Source organism: Panulirus ornatus, chromosome 32, assembly GCF_036320965.1.
Source record: "Panulirus ornatus isolate Po-2019 chromosome 32, ASM3632096v1, whole genome shotgun sequence".
Lineage (NCBI taxonomy): Eukaryota > Metazoa > Arthropoda > Malacostraca > Decapoda > Palinuridae > Panulirus > Panulirus ornatus.
Genome location: NC_092255.1, coordinates 26519783 through 26546122, shown reverse-complemented (window position 1 = coordinate 26546122; position 26340 = coordinate 26519783). Strand labels below are relative to the sequence as shown.

Here is a 26340-nt window from a genome sequence, read left to right as displayed (position 1 = left end):
CCACATATACTGATATACATTCCTTTTTTAAATTTGGTATTGTATTTTCAGTGACTGGTTCTTTTTATCACCCAAATCTACAAGCTGTTTACAGTTTTTGCCCACTCTAGGTACTCCTTGCCATCCGTTTACAATGTCTCATCACCCACTCTTATATCTAAATCACCTATGTCTAATACTTGATTCCTTGCATCAATACTGGTAATACACTTACTCAACTTCTCCCAAAACACCCCTCTATTCCTCACTCCAGTTGCAGTTAGGTGCATAGTACTAGCAATTACAATACACACCTCTCATAATCCACTTTCATTTTCATCCACATCAGTTTGGGGCTTGCTCACTACCTTACACTCCTTCACACAATCCCACAACTCCTCCTTCATCTGATGTGCCACCTTCTCCTGTACTCTCACTCTCAAACTAACCCCAGACCTCACCCTTATATTATTCCCAAACCATTCTCTTCCCTCCCTGTTGAGATTAGTTTCACTTACAGCCAGAACATCCAGGTTTGTCTCCTCAAAGGAGCTACCCATCTCTCCCTTCTTCTCATCCTGTATATATCCATCTACATTCAGTCATCCCAGCCTTAATCCCATTACAAATCCAGGGTAACTAAATTGGAATAAATATTCACTTCAAGAAAAACAAAAAGAATATATGAGTCTATATTAAAAATATATTCTCTGGGGATAGGGGAGAAAGAATACTTCCCACGTATTCCCTGCGTGTCGTAGAAGGCGACTAAAAGGGAAGGGAGCAGGGGGCTGGAAATCCTCCCCTCTCTTTTTTTTTTTTTTTTTTTAATTTTCCAAAAGAAGTAACAGAGAAGAGGTCCAGGTGAGGATATTCCCTCAAAGGCCCAGTCCTCTGTTCTTAACGCTACCTCGCTATCGCGGGAAATAGCGAATAGTATGAAAGAAAAAAAATATTAAAAATCAATAAGATAAAAGGACTTAACAATTGAGAAACATGTTAAATAACATCAAAGAACTGATTAACTTTTTATGAAGGGATGGCTAGAACACATTGATCGTAATAACAAATCTCAATGCAAAAATCTTGACAAACATTTTGCCTACAACAGATACCTAACATTTACCTTTGGCAGTTTCTCTCCCCAAGAAACCCCAAAACAGCCAGAAACCTTCGGTAAGATAATAGAGAAACTTACCATACCTACCATACAGTCCATCTCCCATCTGTTGCCTCTTTTAATATCTCAACACTTTAAGAAGCAGCTTATGCCAAGGAAATGAACCTTTTGCTGTTGTGTTATTATGGATGCAATGATTAATTCATCAGTTTTATACTGGTAATTATTCATACCTTTGGCCTGGTTATCTAGCTATAGGTGATCATTTCTGGAGGCCACCTCTTATTTTACTGTATCTATATTTGTTCCATTTCCTCTCGTGAAGTATAATGTACAAGAGCAAATTCAGAAATGAGATAAAATTATTTCATACATGTAAGATGATGTATGGAAGGAAGTGCTAAACAAGTGATAATAAATCAATACACAAATGTAAGGTGGGGTAGGGATGTAAGTGGCAAAAAGAAGGGAAAAGTAGTAATGATACAACCATACGTAGAGAATCTTAATACATTTTTTGATAAGAGATAATTGATTGAACTTTGCCACCTCAGTGACAGTGTCATGACTAAAAGGATGTCATTGATGAGGATGTTTTTAAGGACATTCTTTTAGGTACTAGCAGACAAAGATGATATGTGGTTGTATGCCAAACCACATGATTAAAGGATATGCATTTTGCTATGATGAAGCTTCAAATTTATTGATGTACTTTACACTGTTAATCCTCTGAGCAAGTTCATAACCATTGTGCTTCATACATGTTCATGCCTCAGGTAGGGGTTACAACTGGAAACAGTTTGTCAGTTATTGTTATCACACTAACAACCAAGCAGCTAGAGTGGAAACTACTCCAGCATTATCTAATATAACAACCATTTTTTTTTTACTTTCAAAAGTCATGCAGGACAATCTTTATAAATGTACCATCACTATACTTGTTTGCATCCTTTATGTCATTTCTCTTCCATCAGCATCTTACATTTTTAATTATAATGCTGTTTGATAAATGTGATAAAGAATAGTATCACTTCTTCCCCCCTGCCCCCATAACTTAGATTCTGGATGCACTTTAACAACTCAAAAATATTTTGTTCATTATTTTTATTTAAACCATAGCTTATATTCTGTGCAGTGAAACAAAAATAATCATTCTAAATGAGTTATTTTGTATCTTTAATAATGAACTTATCCGTTCATGAAAGAAACTATATATTTATGATAATGGATCAGAACAAATAATGTGTAACAGTTTATAACAGTCATAAATTGCTGTGTATTATTTTTTTTTATAATTGGGATTAAGCTGCTTAATCCTGTAAATATAGTCAGAATGAAACGAAATTCAAATGATATGTTTTTTACTACTTTCATTGGGTTATTTTTTATTTATAACTACCCCAGGACCAGTTTCTATGAAAGAGACTGATGTTGCTCTGGACCTTACTGAAGGCTTCAGCAGCCCAGCCCAAGGTTAGGCAGCTACCACTAGCAAGAAAATGTAGACAGATTTGGACTCTGAAGTTCTCAGACGAGACCATAATCTCAGAGATACAGTCTCACCATAGGTGACTTTTCTCCTGCAGTGTAACTTTGAGCAGGTGTAGTCAGGCATTACCTTACTTGGATAATGGTCAAACATTTCATAAGGAATTACTGTAGTTCTATGGAAAGTAAGTAATTAGTTAGTTTAGTTATAAAATTCCCAACAGTTCCATTTTTTACTAAAGTAATTTATTAGTTTTACTGGAAAACACCGATTGTAAAATCAATATCACAAATTTATAGACAAAGTAGCTGGCGTAAGATGAATTGAGATTAACACAAAACAATTGACAGATTTGGCTGCTTTGAATATTGATTATTACTTTTGATGTACTTTAAACAAAATGACTAATTGCCAAACGAGAAGGGTTAATCAATCGCAAATAAAACTTTCATTTCTTTATGGAATCGGTCATAATTTCGTTTATGTGTTCGCTAACAGTTTCTTGCGCTGCTCCCTACGCGTCATGGCATAGTCGAGTTGTTCGCTGGCATAATAATATTGGTGACGGCAGACGTGGTGAGGAACATCGCTGAAAAAAAGCCGCAAGGTTTCTGTACACAACTGCACGCAATCTACATTTAGAAGATTTTGAGATAACAACACCTCGGATGCAATAACTAGTAGTTAAACACTCCATACAAGCTGCTTACAGAAAGAAGAATATTTTTCAAAAAGATGAATATACGGTGTGCAAAGGTTGGTGTATTTCTGACAGTATTTGTTAAGTGGTGAAAATGCAACCGGCGCCACGGAAGACGGTCATTAATCAGGACAGTTGACGCCAACCATTACCGTGGTGCATGATTGTTCAGGCATGACTTTTCCCACATGAGGTCTCCCAACCTGCATGTTAGGGGCCAAAGTGCTTATGCTCGCCACTCAGGACATAGTCTTCAGTTAGTGCAATTGTTATGGTCGCCACACAGGCCAGTCCATAAAAGGAGCAGTGTAGGTCAACGTTCACCCTTAATATAACCTTACCTGTTGGTAGATGAATTTTGTCGAAAATTTTAGTTATATACTTCCTTCAACATATCGAATTGACATAAAGTTATTGTTAGCTTGTAGATCTTGCTTACTCCCTCAGATTGAAGTCCCTACTAAGAATAGGGGTTCAAAGGCTTACTGCTTTCTGCAAGCAGATTCACATCTAGTGCCTCCATGCCCAGTTCACTCGGCTAGATTGCTCAGCGGCTACTTTTTTTTTACTATGATTAGTTGTTCTTTGTTTTTGCCATGTGCCAATGTTGCATATGTTTAAAGGTTTAAAGGAATAGTCATTGTTCCTGCTATTTTGGTATTCAAGAATACTATTACTTTATTGATTTCCAGTGTTTGATTTTTGGATTATTTTTGAAGCCAATCTATCTTAATTGATACTTACTAAATAGTTATATCTATTTTTATCCCTAATGTCTGTTCCAATTAGAGCTCCTTCAGAGGGGTGGCCTCGGCAAGTCTCCATAACAAAGAACTCCGTGCCACTTCTGAGCCTTTAGTGACTCACCCTTAACAGGCCACTGGCAGAGGGCAGGTCTAGCACAGTGTTTGGAGAGGCTCCTATCTAATTTTCGTGATGACTACTTCTATCTACTGCTCCTGCCTACTATTTCTACATAATGTTTCTTCTGAATAATCCTGCTTAAATTTTTGCACCAACTACTTTTATCTACTAGTTTGAGAAAAAAGGTAACTGTAGAGCACTCTTAGTGAATATGATGTACTTGCATTGCACATGGATTTTTTATGATAAGATTTAAGAATAGAGCATATAATGCAGATGTACAAAATGTTTTTATATTAAGCAGGTAGCACTTAAAGAGGAAGCTCAAAAAGTGAAGTTTAACCAGTTAAAGTGATTATAGAGCTTTTTTCAAATGAACTAGTTAAATGATTTGTGAATGAAGTAATCTTAGAACAATTGTGGTCAACAAAAAGTAGTCACAGCATTCGTGAAGGAAATGCTGTCAGTATAACTGATGTATTTATAACTGGACCTGCATAGGATTATTTATACAGGATTTTAGGGGTCACTGTGGGTCATCAGTGATAGGGCATAAAGGGTTGATACACTTCTTTTTACTGAGAATGTAGATCTTATTAGATTTATTTAATGTAGATTATCCCATACGAGTGACTTCTCATCAGTTTTGAAGAGTAATAACTCTTTTTCATAGCTTTTTTTTATGTTGATTCATATGCTGGTAGCACTGCTTTATCATTATTTTTCTTTTGTCATATTTGTTTTTCGGACACAAATTGTCATGCTAGGAGTTGTCACTGGTATTTCTTGTATAGGAGAGTTGGCTGCTATGGCATGTGCGGTAAAAAACAGTTTCTTATAAGAAGAATCTCGTGCATTTTAACAAAATTGTTTTTAAGATTTATCTGTTCCACAGCATGATGACCTCATGCACATGCAGCATTCCATCCTACTTTTCTTTTCAGAGAATTATATCTAGTATGAATATAACAACTAATAAAACTACTTTCATGTTTATACAACAGCCAGAAGACCTAATGCACATGCAGCATTGCAATCTACTGTGCCTGCCAGAGAACTACCAGATGAAGTACTACCTTTACCATGGCCTTTCGTGGCCACAGTTGTCTTATGTAGCTGAGGATGATGAAGGACAGGTTGTTGGGTGAGTATTGACATCAAAAGTTCACCTACTATACTGAAATAGTGTAGTTATTTTGTACACTCAGAGTAATGAGTTGGATAGTGGAGAACCCTCCTCAGCTACCCTGGAAAAACTGGATTATCAGAAACTTCATTCCCATCTACACATGGTGGAACAAATGCATATAGACAGAAATATTTTAAATGAATTAATCTTGCAAAAATGAAATCTCCATCCAATTGTTTGGGCTGGCAAAAGGCAAAAATATTGTCACCTTGGGCAGTTTGGCTAATCTGTTACATGCTGTTTCATGTGTGGCAGGAATGGATGAATGCAGCAAGTATGAATATGTACATTTGTATATATGTATATGTCTGTGTGTAGGCATTTATGTATATATATCTGTATGTGGTGGGTTGGGCCATTCTTCATCTGTTTCCCTGCACTACCTCGCTAACGTGGGAGACGGCGATTAAATATAATAATGACCTACCTTCACCTTGAACCACTCACCTTCCTTTCTTCCTACTCACATGCGTTCCTTACACTTCATAAAAACTCCTCGCTGCTTTTGATAGCTTTCTCCCAAACCATATGTTCGTACCACCTTTCACATAGCATCTCTATTAAACTTGTCATGTTTTCTTTAGATTCATAAATACCACATTTGGATCCCTCTGTTTCTGTAAGTGTTTCACATTCACATTCTATATAGCAAACACTTGACCTTCACATCCTCTACCATTCCTGACACCACAGTGTTCTCTCCTAATCTGATTCTCTGTGCATGCCACCACCCACTCAATCACCACTTTTCCACACGACTTACCAGGTACACTCAATAAACTTATACCTTTGTAATTTGAACACTCACCCTTATCCTCCTTGCCTTAGTTACCACTTCCATACAGCCTACCATGTACACTCAACGAACTTATACCTCTGTACTTTGAACTTTCAGCTTTGATACTATACAGGCATTTGTCCATAGATCCACACACTGATAGCCATAACTATCCAGTCAACAGCACAACCACTGATTATGTTTTATCCTGAAGTTTTCATTATAGGACATCAAGTATGCATCTCAAAAGGCATTCCCATATCCCATAGGTCCTGTTCCTTGCCAAACATGATTTTATGAACCACAGGGTCTTTTGGGAATGTAACTCCTGTGGTTGATGAGGAACTTTCATATGCATGAATGACAGATTTTTATTTGTGCTTCAGGTATGTACTTGCTAAGATGGAAGAGGAGAGTGAGGAAGATCCCCATGGACACATCACTTCACTAGCTGTTCGAAGGAGTCACAGGTATGTACTGAAAATGGATATAAAAAGTGTTTGTAAGCTTTCCCCTACAAATCTAGAAGGCAATCAGTCATGTAGGTATTATTGAAGGCTTTCCAATTAGGGGCCTGTGGGCCTCATCCAGTTCTTGATCAGTTAAACTGTGGTCCTTGAATGAGTTTCTGTTTTGTTAGAAATTGATAATTATAAAGAAAAAAGTATTTTGAATATTATGTGAATTTTGTTGCACCAGAATAAGCTGTACTGGCATGTGATGAAGTCATTTATGATACATTATTTAAACAATCTTTTGCTGTCAGAATTAATAAATGCAGTGGAATTTCAGTGTTAGTGACTATTGCATAGTGAGCCAGCTTTTCAGTGGTTATGCTAGACCCATCTGACCAGGATAGAGGTGTTTTCTTTCTGCTTCATCCACAAATGGACTACTGGCATTCTGTCCACAAATGTAGTCTCTCCTTGTCTCACATAAGACTGGACAACATTTGACTTACACACCTCATTCTTTATAGTTCTAGGTTTTTGTATGGTGAGCACTATGCATTAGCCCAGCCTTTTGGCAAAATGATAGGATCAATAGGTACATTAGGTGAGAGCATTGGGTAAATGTAGTTGGTAGGAACATTATAGGGAGCATTAGGTAGAATTAGTAGGCTGGTACATTAGGTAGACATTAGGTAGAAGCCTCTTAAAACACTGTGCTAGACTTGTCCTCTGCCAGTAGCTAAGAGGTGGAACTGGAGTTCGCCAGTTATGGAGACTCTTTTGCCACAGCCACCCCTTGAGAGATTTCCCGAAGGGAAAAGGTGTCAGAGATATGGATAGATAGATTCTACTTATTCTCCAAATAATCAGAAACTGGCAACCTGAGGAAGACAGTACATTTGTCAGACCCTAAATCCTGTTTGCAAGTTGATTCTAGTGATTCTCTTTTTTACTTGAAAGTAGAGTCCAACTTGTTTTCATTTTTCCATCTTCATTACAGTAAATTTTTGTAGGCTACACTTCATGCTCTTTATATCTCATCACTGTTGTTTCATGTACAGCTCTTACTGTAGATCTTTGCACTTTTTATTCCCAAAACTTTATTCATAAGTTTTGCTTCATTCACAAATATTTATAGGTTGTGTCCCTTTGGTAAAGCTTTTACATAACCAAGAATAACAGTTTTCCCAGTACTGAGATCGTAAGTTTATACAGCTTCCCAACATCAGTTTGGAATTCTAATGTTATCAGTCTCATGTAGATGACAGTACTAAAGTCCTTCAAGTAGTGCAAAAATACACACTCCACCCACCTGCCTTTTCAGCTTCATTTGAAGTGTAGTATATTTTAGATGCATGGCCATCTCCTGAATGCATGTTGAAAAATTACTTAAGTATTCCATGGTAATCAATAATCCATGCGTTATTACTTTTTCCACTACTGTGCAGACCTTTCTTGTTAGACACCACTCTTTTTTTAGTGCACTTTCTGTATCAACTTTCTTCGGGATAACTATAATATTTACTTGCTCTTTCATTGTCAAAAAAAGTTCAAGTAAAAATTATCTGCAGTAGCTCTTTTGATCTTTTGGGAGCTCTTGCACACCTTTTAAATTCACAGGGCAGGATGTCATCTGGGCCATGAGGTACTTTGGAAATGTGGTTCTTTCATTATCCTGTCTTGTGATTTCACTGCATTCCAGGGTCATATTTATAATCCACTCCATTAGAGTTAAGGGGTGTAAATCAGTTCAGTTCTTTTATTGACAGAGGCTTACAGGAAGACAAAGTTTGAAGCCCACAACAAAAGGTCTGTATTGAAGAGACGAACAATATGCTCCCCAGACTATGGTTCTGTCACACAGCAAAACTGTACACTGATATGCTATACATGATGGTATGACTAGGGGTTAGTTGAAGATTTGTGAGATATTCTGATTACAACATGTCTGACGGGAAGAATAGAAATCGCTAATCCTACCTATCAGTGACTCTCAAGTATCCTAACTGACAAGTAACATGCAATTGACAACACTGGGTGAGGAAACATCCTCTAACTTGGAAACTGCAAGGTATAAGTATGAATAACATTGCGTGAGGAGACATCATCTAGCTGGGAAACACTGGTGTGCAATTAATACACTTGGGCGAGGAGACATCCTCTAATTGGAAAAGATTGAGAAACTATCATGCACTGGAAGGTATAAGTATGGTAGTTTTGCACATTCTGCAAGGGGATACGGGAGAAAGAATACTTCCCATGTATTCCCAGCGTGTTGCAGAAGGCAACTAAAAGGGAAGGGAGCGGGGGGCTGGAAATCCTCTCCTACATTTTTTTTTTTTTTTCTCCAAAAGAAAGAACAGAGAAGGGGGCCAGGAGAGGTTATTCCCTCAAAGGCCCAGTTCTCTGTTCTTAACGCTACCTCGCAAATGCGGGAAATGGCGAATAGTATAAAAAAGAAAAAACACTCAATCAATCAGTCAATCAGTTGTGTTTTATCACTTCACTGACGCTTTGTGGGTTACTATTGTGGTGAGAGAAACAGAGGGAACTCTGTCTTAATCCAAATAAAAACTTCAGGCTTTTCAAAATGTGTGATAAGAGATTCAAAATCCTTAGGGATTCAACCAGTGTGCTTTTCAATATATGGGCACTGCAATACATAATGAACAAGAGTGTGGTCATTTGCACTTTTGCAGAATCTGCAACTGGTATTGATCAATTTACCACTCTTTGATTTTATCACTTCACTGGCACTTTGCAGATCATCACCGTTATCATTGCTCGGTCTGTGAATCACCTCCCAGGGGTATCTGTACCCAAGTTGAAGTCTGGAGATTGAGGTTTGCACTGATCTCTCATGCATTCCGTACTTTGTGAAGTCTGGAGGAATGCTGCCAGTGAGATTCAGATACCTCTTAATGGTGGTATATATCATTTTCTAGGCTTCCTAAGACATCAAGTAGTTGCAGATCTCCCTATCCCTTATCAGAGTCTTGAGGTGCGAGATGTCACGAGGGAACCCATAGAGGATCTCATCTTTCGCTGCTCTTCATGTTACGAGCCTGTCAGCATCCTCATTCCTGCCAGTACCACAGTGGGAAGGGGGCCAGATAGAATGCACCTTCTTCCCCTGCAACACAACGCTCCTGGGTTTCCAGTAGATGGCTCGCATGAGCAGCTCATTCTTGGGGGTATCTCCTCATATTCACTGCAGAGCACTCTGACTGTTGCGATGTCACCTAAGTACCTTTTCCACCTTAACAAGGTAGTGGAACAAACAAGCAATGGCCTCAGTTGCATACCAATCAAAGCTTCAGAGACAATTACTCACTTGGTTCCTTATCTTCCTCATTTTGGAAAGTCAAGATACATGAGAGGGAGGTTTCTGCTCCCCTGCTCCTGCTTAATAGTCATGGGAAATGAGTCAGTTATTGTTTGCTGATGTTACAGCTCTGCTGGCAGATTCAAGTGTGAAGTTGTGGAATTTGGTGACTGAGTTTGGAAGTATGTGTAAAAGGAGGAAGGTTAAAGTAAATGTGAATAAAAGCAAGGTTATTAGGTTTAGCACAGTTAAGGGACAAGTTAGTTTACCTGTGAATTTGAACGGAGAAAAAATTAGAGGAAGTGACGTGTTTTAGATATTTGGGAGTGGCTCATTTCAGAGGACAGGTCTTTCACTTCCTCCAAAATTTTTAAATACTTTCTCATGTCTTTTCTTTTTCCATTTCACAATTCTCTCCATATTTTGATTAAGGCCAAACCTTGATATGGACTTTAGTTCATGACAGGAGCTTTCAACATAAAAAGAGAGAGAAGGGGCACTGAGAAACATAGAAAGGGAATTTAATGATATAAAGAAAAATGACTACAGATAGTTAAAGAGCAGCCCTTCTTGTGGCCAACTTTTGAAAGACTATTAGTTCTATTTAAAAGTCCAAAGTGCATACTTTACCAGCATTCTTCTGCATTTTGGTACTGCTTCCTAATTTGATGATGTCCTTGTACTGATTTTATCTGACATTGTGAGGGATTTTTTTTTTTTTTCTAAGTCCATTACCAGTGTGAGGGGCCAATGAGAAACAAAGTAAAGGAATTTAGTTGTTTGAAGGAAAGTGACAGTAGATACTTGAAAAGCAGCACCTCTAGTGGCTAACTTTTAAAAGACTGTGTGTTCTGTTTAGAAGTCCAGAGGCTTCTAATGAATAGAGTAGTAATCAGATTTGGATAGATTTTGATGGATAGAATTATCAGATACTTAAAAGTCAAAAATTCAGATTTTCGCGTTACTGTAAAAATATGCTGTGTTTTTACAAGAAAGATGGTTGTTTGTTTATAATTTCTGCTTTTATATGACCCCTTTAGTCACCAATTTTAAAGCAGTGTTATTATTTTGCAGACGTTTAGGGCTTGCACAGAAGCTAATGGATCAGACAGCTAGAGCCATGGTGGAATGCTTCAATGCAAAGTATGTCTCCCTCCATGTTCGAAAGTCTAATAGAGCAGCTCTAAATCTTTACACTAATACTTTGAAATTCACGTAAGTTGACTTTTCTTATTTACTTTAGTTTAGTTTACTTACACAGAACAGTATTCCTTCTTCACTTGAGGGTTCTTTACCTGTGCTTCATCATCATTTAGGATTTAGCACATTTCACTAGCAAAAACACTTGTGCTACACATTTAGTATTTTTTTATGCAAGTTTATAGGAAAAGAGGAAATAGTACAAAAAAAGGTGACTACAGAATAAAGGCACCTTTACCTCCATTGCAATATTTGTCTTGATTTCATGGAAAGAATAAGAGTGAACATTGCCCTTATTTGAGTGGTACTTACAGGTGTGGTGTATGGGGAAGATAGATAGGTGAATCATTGCAAGATTGTGTTGGATACCCAGAAATGGGAGCAGCTCTATACTCCTTATGGGGTGGGGACAGAAGAGAAGGTGTAGTTCATGGACTACCTGGCTGCTCTTGTTACCTCCATTTTTTGCAGTCTGGCAAACTTTAAGACAGCAAGATGCAGATTCTTGTGTTGCATGGGGTTAATGTTGTAGGAAATGCAATATCGCATGTAGAGGAGCCAGGCATTTCTGATACTGGTATATCCAAATATCTTCACATACCTCCTGAGAGGTTTCTTTTATAGGTATGTCAGCATACCTTTCTTGTCATTGCCACTCATCCTCCCATTGTAGGAAAGTATGACATCAGGATATGGGATCTCCTTTTGTGCTAACTTTCATTCAGTAGCAGTGTAGAAATGGTAGAAATCGCTTTGACATCAGCATCAGTGGAAAGGACAGTGACCACTTTGTTGTCCTTCCTCTGTAGGGTACAGGTGCCATTTGAAGAGCAAAAGTCCTTGGCTCCACTTCCGTTCTTGACATTGTTCATCTCCTTTCTTGAAAAATGGAGTCGGGGAAGCCAATATGGTTCTACCAAGCAGTCCCCACAAACCAACAACTGTACTCCTTGAGGTATTTAGCAAATCTATTACTTTTTGCAGGGAAAAAATGCAGTTGAGTGGGAGACGTATAAAAGAAAGAGACAGGAGGTCAAGAGAAAGGTGCAAGAGGTGAAAAAAAGGGCAAATGAGAGTTGGGGTGAGAGAGTATCATTAAATTTTAGGGAGAATAAAAAGATGTTCTGGAAGGAGGTAAATAAAGTGTGTAAGACAAGGGAGCAAATGGGAACTTCAGTGAAGGGCGCAAATGGGGAGGTGATAACAAGTAGTGGTGATGTGAGAAGGAGATGGAGTGAGTATTTTGAAGGTTTGTTGAATGTGTTTGATGATAGAGTGGCAGATATAGGGTGTTTTGGTCGAGGTGGTGTGCATAGTGAGAGGGGTAGGGAAAATGATTTGGTAAACAGAGAAGAGGTAGTAAAAGCTTTGCGGAAGATGAAAGCCGGCAAGGCAGCAGGTTTGGATGGTATTGCAGTGGAATTTATTAAAAAAGGGGGTGACTGTATTGTTGACTGGTTGGTAAGGTTATTTAATGTATGTATGACTCACGGTGAGGTGCCTGAGGATTGGCGGAATGCGTGCATAGTGCCATTGTACAAAGGCAAAGGGGATAAGAGTGAGTGCTCAAATTACAGAGGTATAAGTTTGTTGAGTATTCCTGGTAAATTATATGGGAGGGTATTGATTGAGAGGGTGAAGGCATGTACAGAGCATCAGATTGGGGAAGAGCAGTGTGGTTTCAGAAGTGGTAGAGGATGTGTGGATCAGGTGTTTGCTTTGAAGAATGTATGTGAGAAATACTTAGAAAAGCAAATGGATTTGTATGTAGCATTTATGGATCTGGAGAAGGCATATGATAGAGTTGATAGAGATGCTCTGTGGAAGGTATTAAGAATATATGGTGTGGGAGGCAAGTTGTTAGAAGCAGTGAAAAGTTTTTATCGAGGATGTAAGGCATGTGTACGTGTAGGAAGAGAGGAAAGTGACTGGTTCCCAGTGAATGTACGTTTGCGGCAGGGGTGTGTGATGTCTCCATGGTTGTTTAATTTGTTTATGGACGGGGTTGTTAGGGAGGTGAATGCAAGAGTTTTGGAAAGAGGGGTAAGTATGAAGTCTGTTGGGGATGAGAGAGCTTGGGAAGTGAGTCAGTTGTTGTTCGCTGATGATACAGCGCTGGTGGCTGATTCATGTGAGAAACTGCAGAAGCTGGTGACTGAGTTTGGTAAAGTGTGTGAAAGAAGAAAGTTAAGAGTAAATGTGAATAAGAGCAAGGTTATTAGGTACAGTAGGGTTGCGGGTCAAGTCAATTGGGAGGTGAGTTTGAATGGAGAAAAACTGGAGGAAGTGAAGTGTTTTAGATATCTGGGAGTGGATCTGGCAGCGGATGGAACCATGGAAGCGGAAGTGGATCATAGTGTGGGGGAGGGGGCGAAAATTCTGGGAGCCTTGAAGAATGTGTGGAAGTCGAGAACATTATCTCGGAAAGCAAAAATGGGTATGTTTGAAGGAATAGTGGTTGTATGGTTGCGAGGCGTGGGCTATGGATAGAGTTGTGTGCAGGAGGATGGATGTGCTGGAAATGAGATGTTTGAGGACAATGTGTGGTGTGAGGTGGTTTGATCGAGTAAGTAACGTAAGGGTGAGAGAGATGTGTGGAAATAAAAAGAGCGTGGTTGAGAGAGCAGAAGAGGGTGTTTTGAAATGGTTTGGGCACATAGAGAGAATGAGTGAGGAAAGATTGACCAAGAGGATATATGTGTCGGAGGTGGAGGGAACGAGGAGAAGAGGGAGACCAAATTGGAGGTGGAAAGATGGAGTGAAAAAGATTTTGTGTGATCAGGGCCTGAACATGCAGGAGGGTGAAAGGAGGGCAAGGAATAGAGTGAATTGGATCGATGTGGTATACTGGGGTTGACGTGCTGTCAGTGGATTGAATCAAGAGAGGAAAGTGATTGGTTCTCAGTGAATGTAGGTTTGCGGCAGGGGTGTGTGATGTCTCCATGGTTGTTTAATTTGTTTATGGACGGGGTTGTTAGGGAGGTGAATGCAAGAGTTTTGGAAAGAGGGGTAAGTATGAAGTCTGTTGGGGATGAGAGAGCTTGGGAAGTGAGTCAGTTGTTGTTCGCTGATGATACAGCGCTGGTGGCTGATTCATGTGAGAAACTGCAGAAGCTGGTGACTGAGTTTGGTAAAGTGTGTGAAAGAAGAAAGTTAAGAGTAAATGTGAATAAGAGCAAGGTTATTAGGTACAGTAGGGTTGCGGGTCAAGTCAATTGGGAGGTGAGTTTGAATGGAGAAAAACTGGAGGAAGTGAAGTGTTTTAGATATCTGGGAGTGGATCTGGCAGCGGATGGAACCATGGAAGCGGAAGTGGATCATAGTGTGGGGGAGGGGGCGAAAATTCTGGGAGCCTTGAAGAATGTGTGGAAGTCGAGAACATTATCTCGGAAAGCAAAAATGGGTATGTTTGAAGGAATAGTGGTTGTATGGTTGCGAGGCGTGGGCTATGGATAGAGTTGTGTGCAGGAGGATGGATGTGCTGGAAATGAGATGTTTGAGGACAATGTGTGGTGTGAGGTGGTTTGATCGAGTAAGTAACGTAAGGGTGAGAGAGATGTGTGGAAATAAAAAGAGCGTGGTTGAGAGAGCAGAAGAGGGTGTTTTGAAATGGTTTGGTTACATAGAGAGAATGAGTGAGGAAAGATTGACCAAGAGGATATATGTGTCGAAGGTGGAGGGAACGAGGAGAAGTGGGAGACCAAATTGGAGGTGGAAAGATGGAGTGAAAAAGATTTTGTGTGATCAGGGCCTGAACATGCAGGAGGGTGAAAGGAGGGCAAGGAATAGAGTGAATTGGATCGATGTGGTATACTGGGGTTGACGTGCTGTCAGTGGATTGAATCAGGGCATGTGAAGCGTCTGGGGTAAACCATGGAAAGCTGTGTAGGTATGTATATTTGTGTGTGTGGACGTGTGTGTATATACATGTGTATGGGGTGGGTTGGGCCATTTCTTTCGTCTGTTTCCTTGCGCTACCTCGCAAACGCGGGAGACAGCGACAAAGCAAAAAAAATATATATATATATATATATATATTTTTTTTTTTTTTCAATTATAACTGTTGTTTATAAAAGCTAGTGTTCTGAGTGAGATTCATGCACATTTATTACCTTTAACATAGATTTCATCACCTGGCTAAAGAAAATGATATCTTTGCAGTTTTTTCTTACCTTTTTTCTAGCAGTTGTTTGAAGTCTTGCTTTTTCCACCACTTTTCCACACGACTTACCAGGTACACTCAATAAACTTATACCTTTGTAATTTGAACACTCACCCTTATCCTCCTTGCCTTAGTTACCACTTCCATACAGCCTACCATGTACACTCAACGAACTTATACCTCTGTACTTTGAACTTTCAGCTTTGATACTATACAGGCATTTGTCCATAGATCCACACACTGATAGCCATAACTATCCAGTCAACAGCACAACCACTGATTAGTTATCCTGAAGTTTTCATTATAGGACATCAAGTATGCATCTCAAAAGGCATTCCCATATCCCATAGGTCCTGTTCCTTGCCAAACATGATTTTATGAACCACAGGGTCTTTTGGGAAGTAACTCTGTGGTTGATGAGGAACTTTCATATGCATGAATGACAGATTTTTATTGTGCTTCAGGTATTACTTGCTAAGATGGAAGAGGAGAGTGAGGAAGATCCCCATGGACACATCACTTCACTACTGTTCGAAGGAGTCACAGGTATGTACTGGGAAATTGATATAAAAAGTGTTTGTAAGCTTTCCCCTACAAATCTAGAAGGCAATCAGTCATGTAGGTATTATTGAAGGCTTTCCAATTAGGGGCCTGTCGGGCCTAATCAGTTCTTGATCAGTTAAACTGTGGTCCTTGAATGAGTTTCTGTTTTGTTAGAAATTGATAATTATAAAGAAAAAAGTATTTTGAATATTATGTGAATTTTGTTGCACCAAATAAGCTGTACTGGCATGTGATGAAGTCATTATGATACATTATTTAAACAATCTTTTGCTGTCAGAATTAATAAATGCAGTGGAATTTATTAAAAAAGGGGTGACTGTATTGTTGACTGGTTGGTAAGGTTATTTATTGTATGTTGACTCACGGTGAGGTGCCTGAGGATTGGCGGAATGCGTAGCATAGTGCCATTGTACAAAGGCAAAGGGATAAGAGTGAGTGCTCAAATTACAGAGTATAAGTTTGTTGAGTATTCCTGGTAAGTTGTATGGGAGGGTATTGATTGAGAGGGTGAAGGCATGTACAGAGCATCAGATTGGGGAAGAGCAGTGTGGTTTCAGAAGTGGTAGAGGATGTGTGGATCAGGTGTTTGCTTTGAAGAATGTATGTGAGAAATACTTAGAAAAGCAAATGGATTTGTATGTAGCATTTATGGATCTGGAGAAGGCATATGAAAGAGTTGATAGAGATGCTCTGTGGAAGGTATTAAGAATATATGGTGTGGGTGGCAAGTTGTTAGAAGCAGTGAAAAGTTTTTTATTGAGTATGTAAGGCATGTGTTCTTGTAGGAAGAGAGGAAAGTGATTGGTTCTCAGTGAATGTAGGTTTGCGGCAGGGGTGTGTGATGTCTCCATGGTTGTTTAATTTGTTTATGGACGGGGTTGTTAGGGAGGTGAATGCAAGAGTTTTGGAAAGAGGGGTAAGTATGAAGTCTGTTGGGGATGAGAGAGCTTGGAAGTGAGTCAGTTGTTGTTCGCTGATGATACAGCGCTGGTGGCTGATTCATGTGAGAAACTGCAGAAGCTGGTGACTGAGTTTGGTAAAGTGTGTGAAAGAAGAAAGTTAAGAGTAAATGTGAATAAGAGCAAGGTTATTAGGTACAGTAGGGTTGAGGGTCAAGTCAATTGGGAGGTGAGTTTGAATGGAGAAAAACTGGAGGAAGTGAAGTGTTTTAGATATCTGGGAGTGGATCTGGCAGCGGATGGAACCATGGAAGCGGAAGTGGATCATAGGGTGGGGGAGGGGGCGAAAATTCTGGGAGCCTTGAAAAATGTGTGGAAGGGGAAAACATTATCCCAGAAAGCAAAAATGGGTATGTTTGAAGGAATAGTGGTTCCAACAATGTTGTATGGTTGCGAGGTGTGAGCTATAGATAGGGTTGTGCGAAGGAGGATGGATGTGTTGGAAATGAGATGTTTGAGGACAATATGTGGTGTGAGGTGGTTTGATTGAGTAAGTAATGAAAGGGTAAGAGAGATGTTTGGTAATAAAAAGAGTGTGGTTGAGAGAGCAGAAGAGGGTGTTTTGAAATGGTTTGGCCTCATGGAGAGAATGAGTGAGGAAAGATTGACCAAGAGGATATATGTGTCGGAGGTGGAGGGAACGAGGAGAAGTGGGAGACCAAATTGGAGGTGGAAAGATGGAGTGAAAAAGATTTTGTGTGATCAGGGCCTGAACATGCAGGAGGGTGAAAGGAGGGCAAGGAATAGAGTGAATTGGATCGATGTGGTATACCGGGGTTGACGTGCTGTCAGTGGATTGAATCAGGGCATGTAAAGCGTCTGGGGTAAATCATGGAAAGTTGTGTGGGGCCTCGATGTGGAAAGGGAGCTGTGGTTTCGGGCATTATTGCATGACAGTTAGAGACTGAGTGTGAACAAATGGGGCCTTTGTTGTCTTTTCCTAGTGCTACCTCGCACACATGAGGGGGAGGGGGATGGTATTCCATGCGGGCGAGGTGGCGATGGGAATGAATAAAGGCAGACAGTGTGAATTGTGTGCATGGGTATATATGTATGTGTCTGTGTGTGTATATATATGTGTACATTGAGATGTATAGGTATGTATATCTGCATGTGTGGACGTGTATGTATATACGTTGTGTATGGGGGTGGGTTGGGCCATTTCTTTCGTCTGTTTCCTTGCGCTACCTCGCAAACGCGGGAGACAGCGACAAAGCAAAATAAAATAAATAAATATATATATATATATATATATATATATATATATATATATATATATATATATATATATATATATATATATATATATATATTTGACGCTACCTTGCTAGCGTGGGAAGTGGCAAATAGTTTGAAAGAAAAATGAAAAGAAATATATATATTTATATTTATTTTGCTTTGTCGCTGTCTCCCGCGTTTGCGAGGTATCGCAAGGAAACAGACGAAAGAAATGGCCCAACCCACCCCCATACACATGTATATACATACACATCCACACACGCAAATATACATACCTATACATCTCAATGTACACATATATATACACACACAGACACATACATATGTACCCATGCACACAATTCACGCTGTCTGCCTTTATTCATTCCCATCGCCACCTCGCCACACATGGAATACCATCCCCCTCCCCACTCATGTGTGCGAGGTAGAGCTAGGAAAAGACAACAAAGGCCCCATTCATTCACACTCAGTCTCTAGCTGTCATGCAATAATGCCCGAAACCACAGCTCCCTTTCCACATCCAGGCCCCACACAACTTTCCATGATTTACCCCAGACACTTCACATGCCCTGATTCAATCCACTGACAGCACGTCAACCCCGGTATACCACATCGATCCAATTCACTCTATTCCTTGCCCGCCTTTCACCCTCCTGCATGTTCAGGCCCCGATCACTCAAAATCTTTTTCACTCCATCTTTCCACCTCCAATTTGGTCTCCCACTTCTCCTCATTCCCTCCACCTCTGACACATATATCCTCTTTGTCAATCTTTCCTCACTCATTCTCTCCATGTGACCAAACCATTACAACACACCCTCTTCTGCTTTCTCAACCACACTCTTTTTGTTACCACACATCTCTCTCACCCTTTCATTACTTACTGAATCAAACCACCTCACACCATATATTGTCCTCAAACATCTCATTTCCAGCACATCCACCCTCCTCCGCACAACCCTTCTATAGCCCATGCTTCATAACCATTTAACATTGTTGGAATCACTATTCCTTCAAACATACTCATTTTTGCTCCGAGATAACGTCTCGCCTTCCACACATTCTTCAAACGCTCTCAGAACCTTCGCCCCCTTCCCCACCCTGTGACTCACTTCCCCTTCCATGGTTCCATCTGCTGCTAAATCCATTCCCAGATATCTAAAACAGTTCACTTCCTCCAGCCTTTCTCCATTCAATCTTTTTTTTTTTTTTTTCCCACTGTCTCCCACGTTTGCGAGGTAGCGCAAGGAAACAGACGAAAGAATGGCCCAACCCTCCCCCATACACATGTATATACATACACATCCACACACGCAAATATACATACCTATACATCTCAATGTACACATATATATACACACACAGACACATACATATGTACCCATGCACACAATTCACGCTGTCTGCCTTTATTCATTCCCATCGCCAACCTCGCACACATGAATACCATCCCCTCCCCACTCATGTGTGCGAGGTAGAGCTAGGAAAAGACAACAAAGGCCCATTCATTCACACTCAGTCTCTAGCTGTCATGCAATAATGCCCGAAACCACAGCTCCCTTTCCACATCCAGGCCCCACACAACTTTCCATGATTTACCCCAGACACTTCACATGCCCTGATTCAATCCACTGACAGCACGTCAACCCCGGTATACCACATCGATCCAATTCACTCTATTCCTTGCCCGCCTTTCACCCTCCTGCATGTTCAGGCCCCGATCACTCAAAATCTTTTTCACTCCATCTTTCCACCTCCAATTTGGTCTCCCACTTCTCCTCATTCCCTCCACCTCTGACACATATATCCTCTTTGTCAATCTTTCCTCACTCATTCTCTCCATGTGACCAAACCATTACAACACACCCTCTTCTGCTTTCTCAACCACACTCTTTTTGTTACCACACATCTCTCTCACCCTTTCATTACTTACTGAATCAAACCACCTCACACCATATATTGTCCTCAAACATCTCATTTCCAGCACATCCACCCTCCTCCGCACAACCCTATCTATAGCCCATGCTTCATAACCATTTAACATTGTTGGAATCACTATTCCTTCAAACATACTCATTTTTGCTCCGAGATAACGTCTCGCCTTCCACACATTCTTCAACGCTCTCAGAACCTTCGCCCCCTTCCCCACCCTGTGACTCACTTCCCCTTCCATGGTTCCATCTGCTGCTAAATCCATTCCCAGATATCTAAAACAGTTCACTTCCTCCAGCCTTTCTCCATTCAATCTTTTTTTTTTTTTTTTCCACTGTCTCCCACGTTTGCGAGGTAGCGCAAGGAAACAGACGAAAGAAATGGCCCAACCCTCCCCCATACACATGTGTATACATACGTCCACACACGCAAATATACATACCTACACAGCTTTCCATGGTTTACCCCAGACGCTTCACATGTCCTGATTCAATCCACTGACAGCACGTCAACCCCGGTATACCACATCGCTCCAATTCACTCTATTCCTTGCCCTCCTTTCACGTGAACCTCCTGCATGTTCAGGCCCCGATCACACAAAATCTTTTTCACTCCATCTTTCCACCCCCAATTTGGTCTCCCACTTCTCCTCGTTCCCTCCACCTCCGACACATATATCCTCTTGGTCAATCTTTCCTCACTCATTCTCTCCATGTGCCCAAACCATTTCAAAACACCCTCTTCTGCTCTCTCAACCACGCTCTTTTTATTTCCACTCATCTCTCTTACCCTTACGTTACTTACTCTTATCAAACCACCTCACACCACACATTGTCCTCAAACATCTCATTTCCATCACATCCATCCTCCTGCGCACAACTCTATCCATAGCCCATGCCTCGCAACCATACAACATTGTTGGAACCACTATTCCTTCAAACATACCCATTTTTGCTTTCCGAGATAATGTTCTCGACTTCCACACATTCTTCAAGGCTCCCAAGATTTTCGCCCCCTCCCCCACCCTATGATCCACTTCCGCTTCCATGGTTCCATCCGCTGCCAGATCCACTCCCAGATATCTAAAACACTTTACTTCCTCCAGTTTTTCTCCATTCAAACTTACCTCCCAATTGACTTGACCCTCAACCCTACTGTACCTAATTACCTTGCTCTTATTCACATTTACTCTTAACTTTCTTCTTTCACACACTTTACCAAACTCAGTCACCAGCTTCTGCAGTTTCTCACATGAATCAGCCACCAGCGCTGTATCATTGAATCAGGGCATGTGAAGCGTCTGGGGTAAACCATGGAAAGCTGTGTAGGTATGTATATTTGCGTGTGTGGACGTATGTATATACATGTGTATGGGGGGGTGGGTTGGGCCATTTCTTTCGTCTGTTTCCTTGCGCTACCTCGCAAATGCGGGAGACAGCGACAAAGCAAAAAAAATATATATATATATATATATTTTTTTTTTTTTTTATACTTTGTCGCTGTCTCCCGCGTTTGCGAGGTAGCGCAAGGAAACAGACGAAAGAAATGGCCCAACCCCCCCCCCCATACACATGTATATACATACGTCCACACACGCAAATATACATACCTACACAGCTTTCCATGGTTTACCCCAGACGCTTCACATGCCTTGATTCAATCCACTGACAGCACGTCAACCCCGGTATACCACATCGCTCCAATTCACTCTATTCCTTGCCCTCCTTTCACCCTCCTGCATGTTCAGGCCCCGATCACACAAAATCTTTTTCACTCCATCTTTCCACCTCCAATTTGGTCTCCCTCTTCTCCTCGTTCCTTCCACCTCCGACACATATATCCTCTTGGTCAATCTTTCCTCACTCATTCTCTCCATGTGCCCAAACCACTTCAAAACACCCTCTTCTGTTCTCTCAACCACGCTCTTTTTATTTCCACACATCTTTCTTACCCTTACGTTACTCACTCGATCAAACCACCTCACACCACACATTGTCCTCAAACATCTCATTTCCAGCACATCCATCCTCCTGCGCACAACTCTATCCATAGCCCACGCCTCGCAACCATACAACAACCATATATATATATATATATATATATATATATATATTTTTTTTTTAAACTATTTGCCATTTCCCGCATTAGCGAGGTAGCGTTAAGAACAGAGGACTGGGCCTTTTTTGGAATATCCTCACCTGGCCCCCTCTGTTCCTTCTTTTGGGGAAAAAAAAAAAAAAGAGGGGAGGATTTCCAGCTCCCCGCTCCCTCCCCTTTTAGTCGCCTTCTACGACACGCAGGGAATACGTGGGAAGTATTCTTAACCCCCTATCCCTGTCATAAATATATTTCATATATTTATGACAGGAGCAGGGGAGACCAATTAGATGGAAGGATGGGGTGAATAAGCTTTTGAGTGTTTGGGGCCTGAAAATGGAGAGGGTTGAAAGGTGATGCGGTACACTGGGTGTGATGTGCTGCTGGTGGACTTGAATTAGGGCATATGAAGCAGCCAGAAGAAACCACAGAAAGGCCCCTGAGGTCTAGTTGTGGATAGGGTACTGTGGTTTCACTGCATCACATATGAGCTAGAAGATGGTTGTGAGTGAATTAGGCCTTTTATGTCTGTTCCTGGCACTACCTCACTAATGTAGGAAATGGTAAACAAGTACTATGTAAAAAAAAAAAAAAAGATTTCATATTTGATGTTTTTCAAAACAAACTTAATCCCATTGTAGATAATCTTAACATATTCTTGTTCTCCACAGTATCTCTGAAATAGAGCCGAAGTATTATGCAGATGGAGAGGATGCTTTTGCAATGAAGAGAGATCTTTGTTCGTTTGCAATTCAAAATGATGTTACACCAGCTGACCCAAGCACCTTCTTTGATAATAAGAAAAATGAAGAAAAGTGAATTATCAGATGTATCATTATATTAAGATCTATTTAAGGACTAAAGAAATAACACTTAGGAATTCATAAAGATGAGAAGTTCAGAGTAATATTTATGAATATTATTAGTGAAAGCAAGTATAAGATGTGGAATAGTAACCTAAACATTATTGATAAATTTGAACTATAAGTAACACCTTTCATTGCTATATTGTCAGTGTTTGCATTGTATTATTCCTGAAAGGCAGTGTCTCTTATTGCAGAGAGTATTATTTCTTGTCGATTTCAAGGTTGTTCTATATATTCAGTTGTTCGCAGGCATAGCTGTTTTAATACATTATGAATAGACTACAATAAGTTGAAGTTACTTTTAAGGGTATAGAAATTGAATTAAAAATTCCAGGTTTGATAAGAAAAGTAGTTCTCAAAGGGATTTTTCTTCAAATTCTCTCTTTATCTATATACAAGCAGAGAGGGCATCTCTGTTCTCTGGAGAGGTAACACAGTAAATAGTTTGAAAGATAAAATGCACAGAAATTCCAGAGACTTTGTAAATATTCTCATTTATAACAGCTCATTTCTTCTTGAATGTCATGCCATTTTTTCTGAACATTTTTTTTTTCAATTATAACTGTTGTTTATAAAAGCTAGTGTTCTGAGTGAGATTCATGCACATTTATTACCTTTAACATAGATTCATCACCTGGCTAAAGAAATGATATCTTTGCAGTTTTTTCTTACCTTTTTTCTAGCAGTTGTTTGAAGTCTTGCTTTTTCCACCTCTTTTCCAAGGTTTTATATATCTTTTTAAAAGAAAATATTCCTAAATAAGTTTGTTGAGTATTCCTGGTAAGTTGTATGGGAGGGTATTGATTGAGAGGGTGAAGGCATGTACAGAGCATCAGATTGGGGAAGAGCAGTGTGGTTTCAGAAGTGGTAGAGGATGTGTGGATCAGGTGTTTGCTTTGAAGAATGTATGTGAGAAATACTTAGAAAAGCAAATGGATTTGTATGTAGCATTTATGGATCTGGAGAAGGCATATGAAAGAGTTGATAGAGATGCTCTGTGGAAGGTATTAAGAATATATGGTGTGGGTGGCAAGTTGTTAGAAGCAGTGAAAAGTTTTTATTGAGTATGTAAGGCATGTGTTCTTGTAGGAAGAGAGGAAAGTGATTGGTTCTCAGTGAATGTAGGTTTGCGGCAGGGGTGTGTGATGTCTCCATGGTTGTTTAATTTGTTTATGGATGGGGTTGTTAGGGAGGTGAATGCAAGAGTTTTGGAAAGAGGGGCAAGAATGAAGTCTGTTGTGGATGAGAGAGCTTGGGAAGTGAGTCAGTTGTTGTTCGCTGATGATACAGCGCTGGTGGCTGATTCATGTGAGAAACTGCAGAAGCTGGTGACTGAGTTTGGTAAAGTGTGTGAAAGAAGAAAGTTAAGAGTAAATGTGAATAAGAGCAAGGTTATTAGGTACACTAGGGTTGAGGGTCAAGTCAATTGGGAGGTAAGTTTGAATGGAGAAAAACTGGAGGAAGTAAAGTGTTTTAGATATGTGGGAGTGGATCTGGCAGCGGATGGAACCATGGAAGCGGAAGTGGATCATAGGGTGGGGGAGGGGGCGAAAATCCTGGGAGCGTTGAAGAATGTGTGGAAGTCGAGAACATTATCTCGGAAAGCAAAAATGGGTATGTTTGAAGGAATAGTGGTTCCAACAATGTTGTATGGTTGCGAGGCGTGGGCTATGGATAGAGTTGTGCACAGGAGGATGGATGTGCTGGAAATGAGATGTTTGAGGACAATGTGTGGTGTGAGGTGGTTTGATTGAGTAAGTAATGTAAGGGTAAGAGAGATGTGTGGAAATAAAAAGAGCGTGGTTGAGAGAGCAGAAGAGGGTGTTTTGAAATGGTTTGGGCACATGGGGAGAATGAGTGGGGAATGATTGACCAAGAGGATATATGTGTCGAAGGTGGAGGGAACGAGGAGAAGTGGGAGACCAAATTGGAGGTGGAAAGATGGAGTGAAAAAGATCTTGAGTGATCGGGTCCTAAACATGCAAGAGGGTGAAAGGTGGGCAAGGAATAGAGTGAATTGGATCGATGTGGTATACCGGGGTTGACGTGCTGTCAGTGGATTGAATCAGGGCATGTGAAGTGTCTGGGGTAAACCGTGGAAAGCTGTGTGGGGCCTGGATGTGGAAAGGGAACTGTGGTTTCGGTCATTATTGCATGACAGCTAGAGACTGAGTGTGAACAAATGAGGCCTTTGTTGTCTTTCCTAGCGCTACCCTGCACACATGAGGGGGGAGGGGGATGGTATTCCATGTGTGGCGAGGTGGCGATGGGAATGAATAAAGGCAGACAATGTGAATTGTGTGCATGGGTATATATGTATGTGTCTGTGTGTGTATATATATGTGTACATTGAGATGTATAGGTATGTATATTTGTGTGTGTGGACGTGTGTGTATATACATGTGTATGGGGGTGGGTTGGGCCATTTCTTTCGTCTGTTTCCTTGCGCTACCTCGCAAACGCGAGAGACAGCGACAAAGCAAAATAAAAAAAAAATAAATATTCCTAAATAAGTTACAAATGTTCTTATGGCTCTTTCATATTGTGTAACAAGTAAGATCAAGGTAAAGTTAAGTCTAGAAATATTGAATATGAAAATGAATATGTTCATATTTCAGGATACTTTAGTGCTCAGTAAGAATAGGATACATGTGTGCATTTTCTCAATGCTTTATACAGAGAACATCCTTTTTTCTTCACCATGATTGAATACTGTATACTGATTAAATTTTTTTTTTATATACTTGTGAAATATTGTTGGGTTATTCGTCTACAAGATTTTCCCCTTTACTTCCATTGAAAATGAAATTTGGAATAAAAATATTGAAATTACATAGCTTTTTCTCTTTTTATGTACAGCTTTACTTATATTTCTGTAATCATGCATGTCATGCTGTAAGTAGGGCATATAGTCTTGAGTAATTTGTCCATTTTCACTGGCTCTGTAGATTGATAATGGGTGTTGTCACATTTTCAAACTGTACAAGCATTGACTTTGACTTATATTGTAACATTGATCTTTTTTTGAGAATGAGGGTCACATGGTTAGTGAGAATTGTATGGAAGTACAATAACATCAATGTTGCAGGCTAGAAAGAGCAGAGATATTACCATTCTGTTGGTCTATGAAGTATACTACTCTTGGTTCAAGAAAACAGTACCATGAGAATTATTTTAGATAATTTTTCTTGCATCTGTATTTATGATTGAAGACAACTCATCCTGAATCCAGTCTCAGTGTTCAGAGGAGAAAATATTCTGCAAGGCATTGACATAAAAGTTGAAGATATACTATCAGCAATACATGGACTCAAGGGAAACAGCAAGCCCACATGAGTTTTATCCAGAACAATGTAAGAGATGAAAAATGCTCTTTTCAATAATTCACTTAGGTGAAGAATGCTCTTTTCAGTAATTCACTTACT

The 26340-nt window shown here is 40.1% G+C and overlaps 1 protein-coding gene across 5 annotated transcripts in view; it reads left to right on the top strand.

Annotated features, from left to right (window-relative positions):
- LOC139759216 (late secretory pathway protein AVL9 homolog) overlaps positions 1-25747 on the top strand; it is a 141147-nt gene extending 115400 nt beyond the window's left edge. For 2 of the 5 annotated variants that reach the window (XM_071681297.1, XM_071681299.1), the window contains 4 exons: positions 5157-5296; positions 6506-6589; positions 10971-11111; positions 22721-25747. In XM_071681297.1, coding sequence (XP_071537398.1) covers positions 5157-5296; positions 6506-6589; positions 10971-11111; positions 22721-22868 — 513 coding nt within the window. In that variant the 3' untranslated portion in view covers positions 22869-25747. Of the gene's footprint in view, positions 1-5156; positions 5297-6505; positions 6590-10970; positions 11112-11905; positions 12052-22720 lie in introns of all 5 variants that reach the window. The other 3 variants (XM_071681298.1, XM_071681300.1, XM_071681301.1) reach the window with 3 other exon arrangements.
- Positions 25748-26340: the final 593 nt, after the last annotated feature.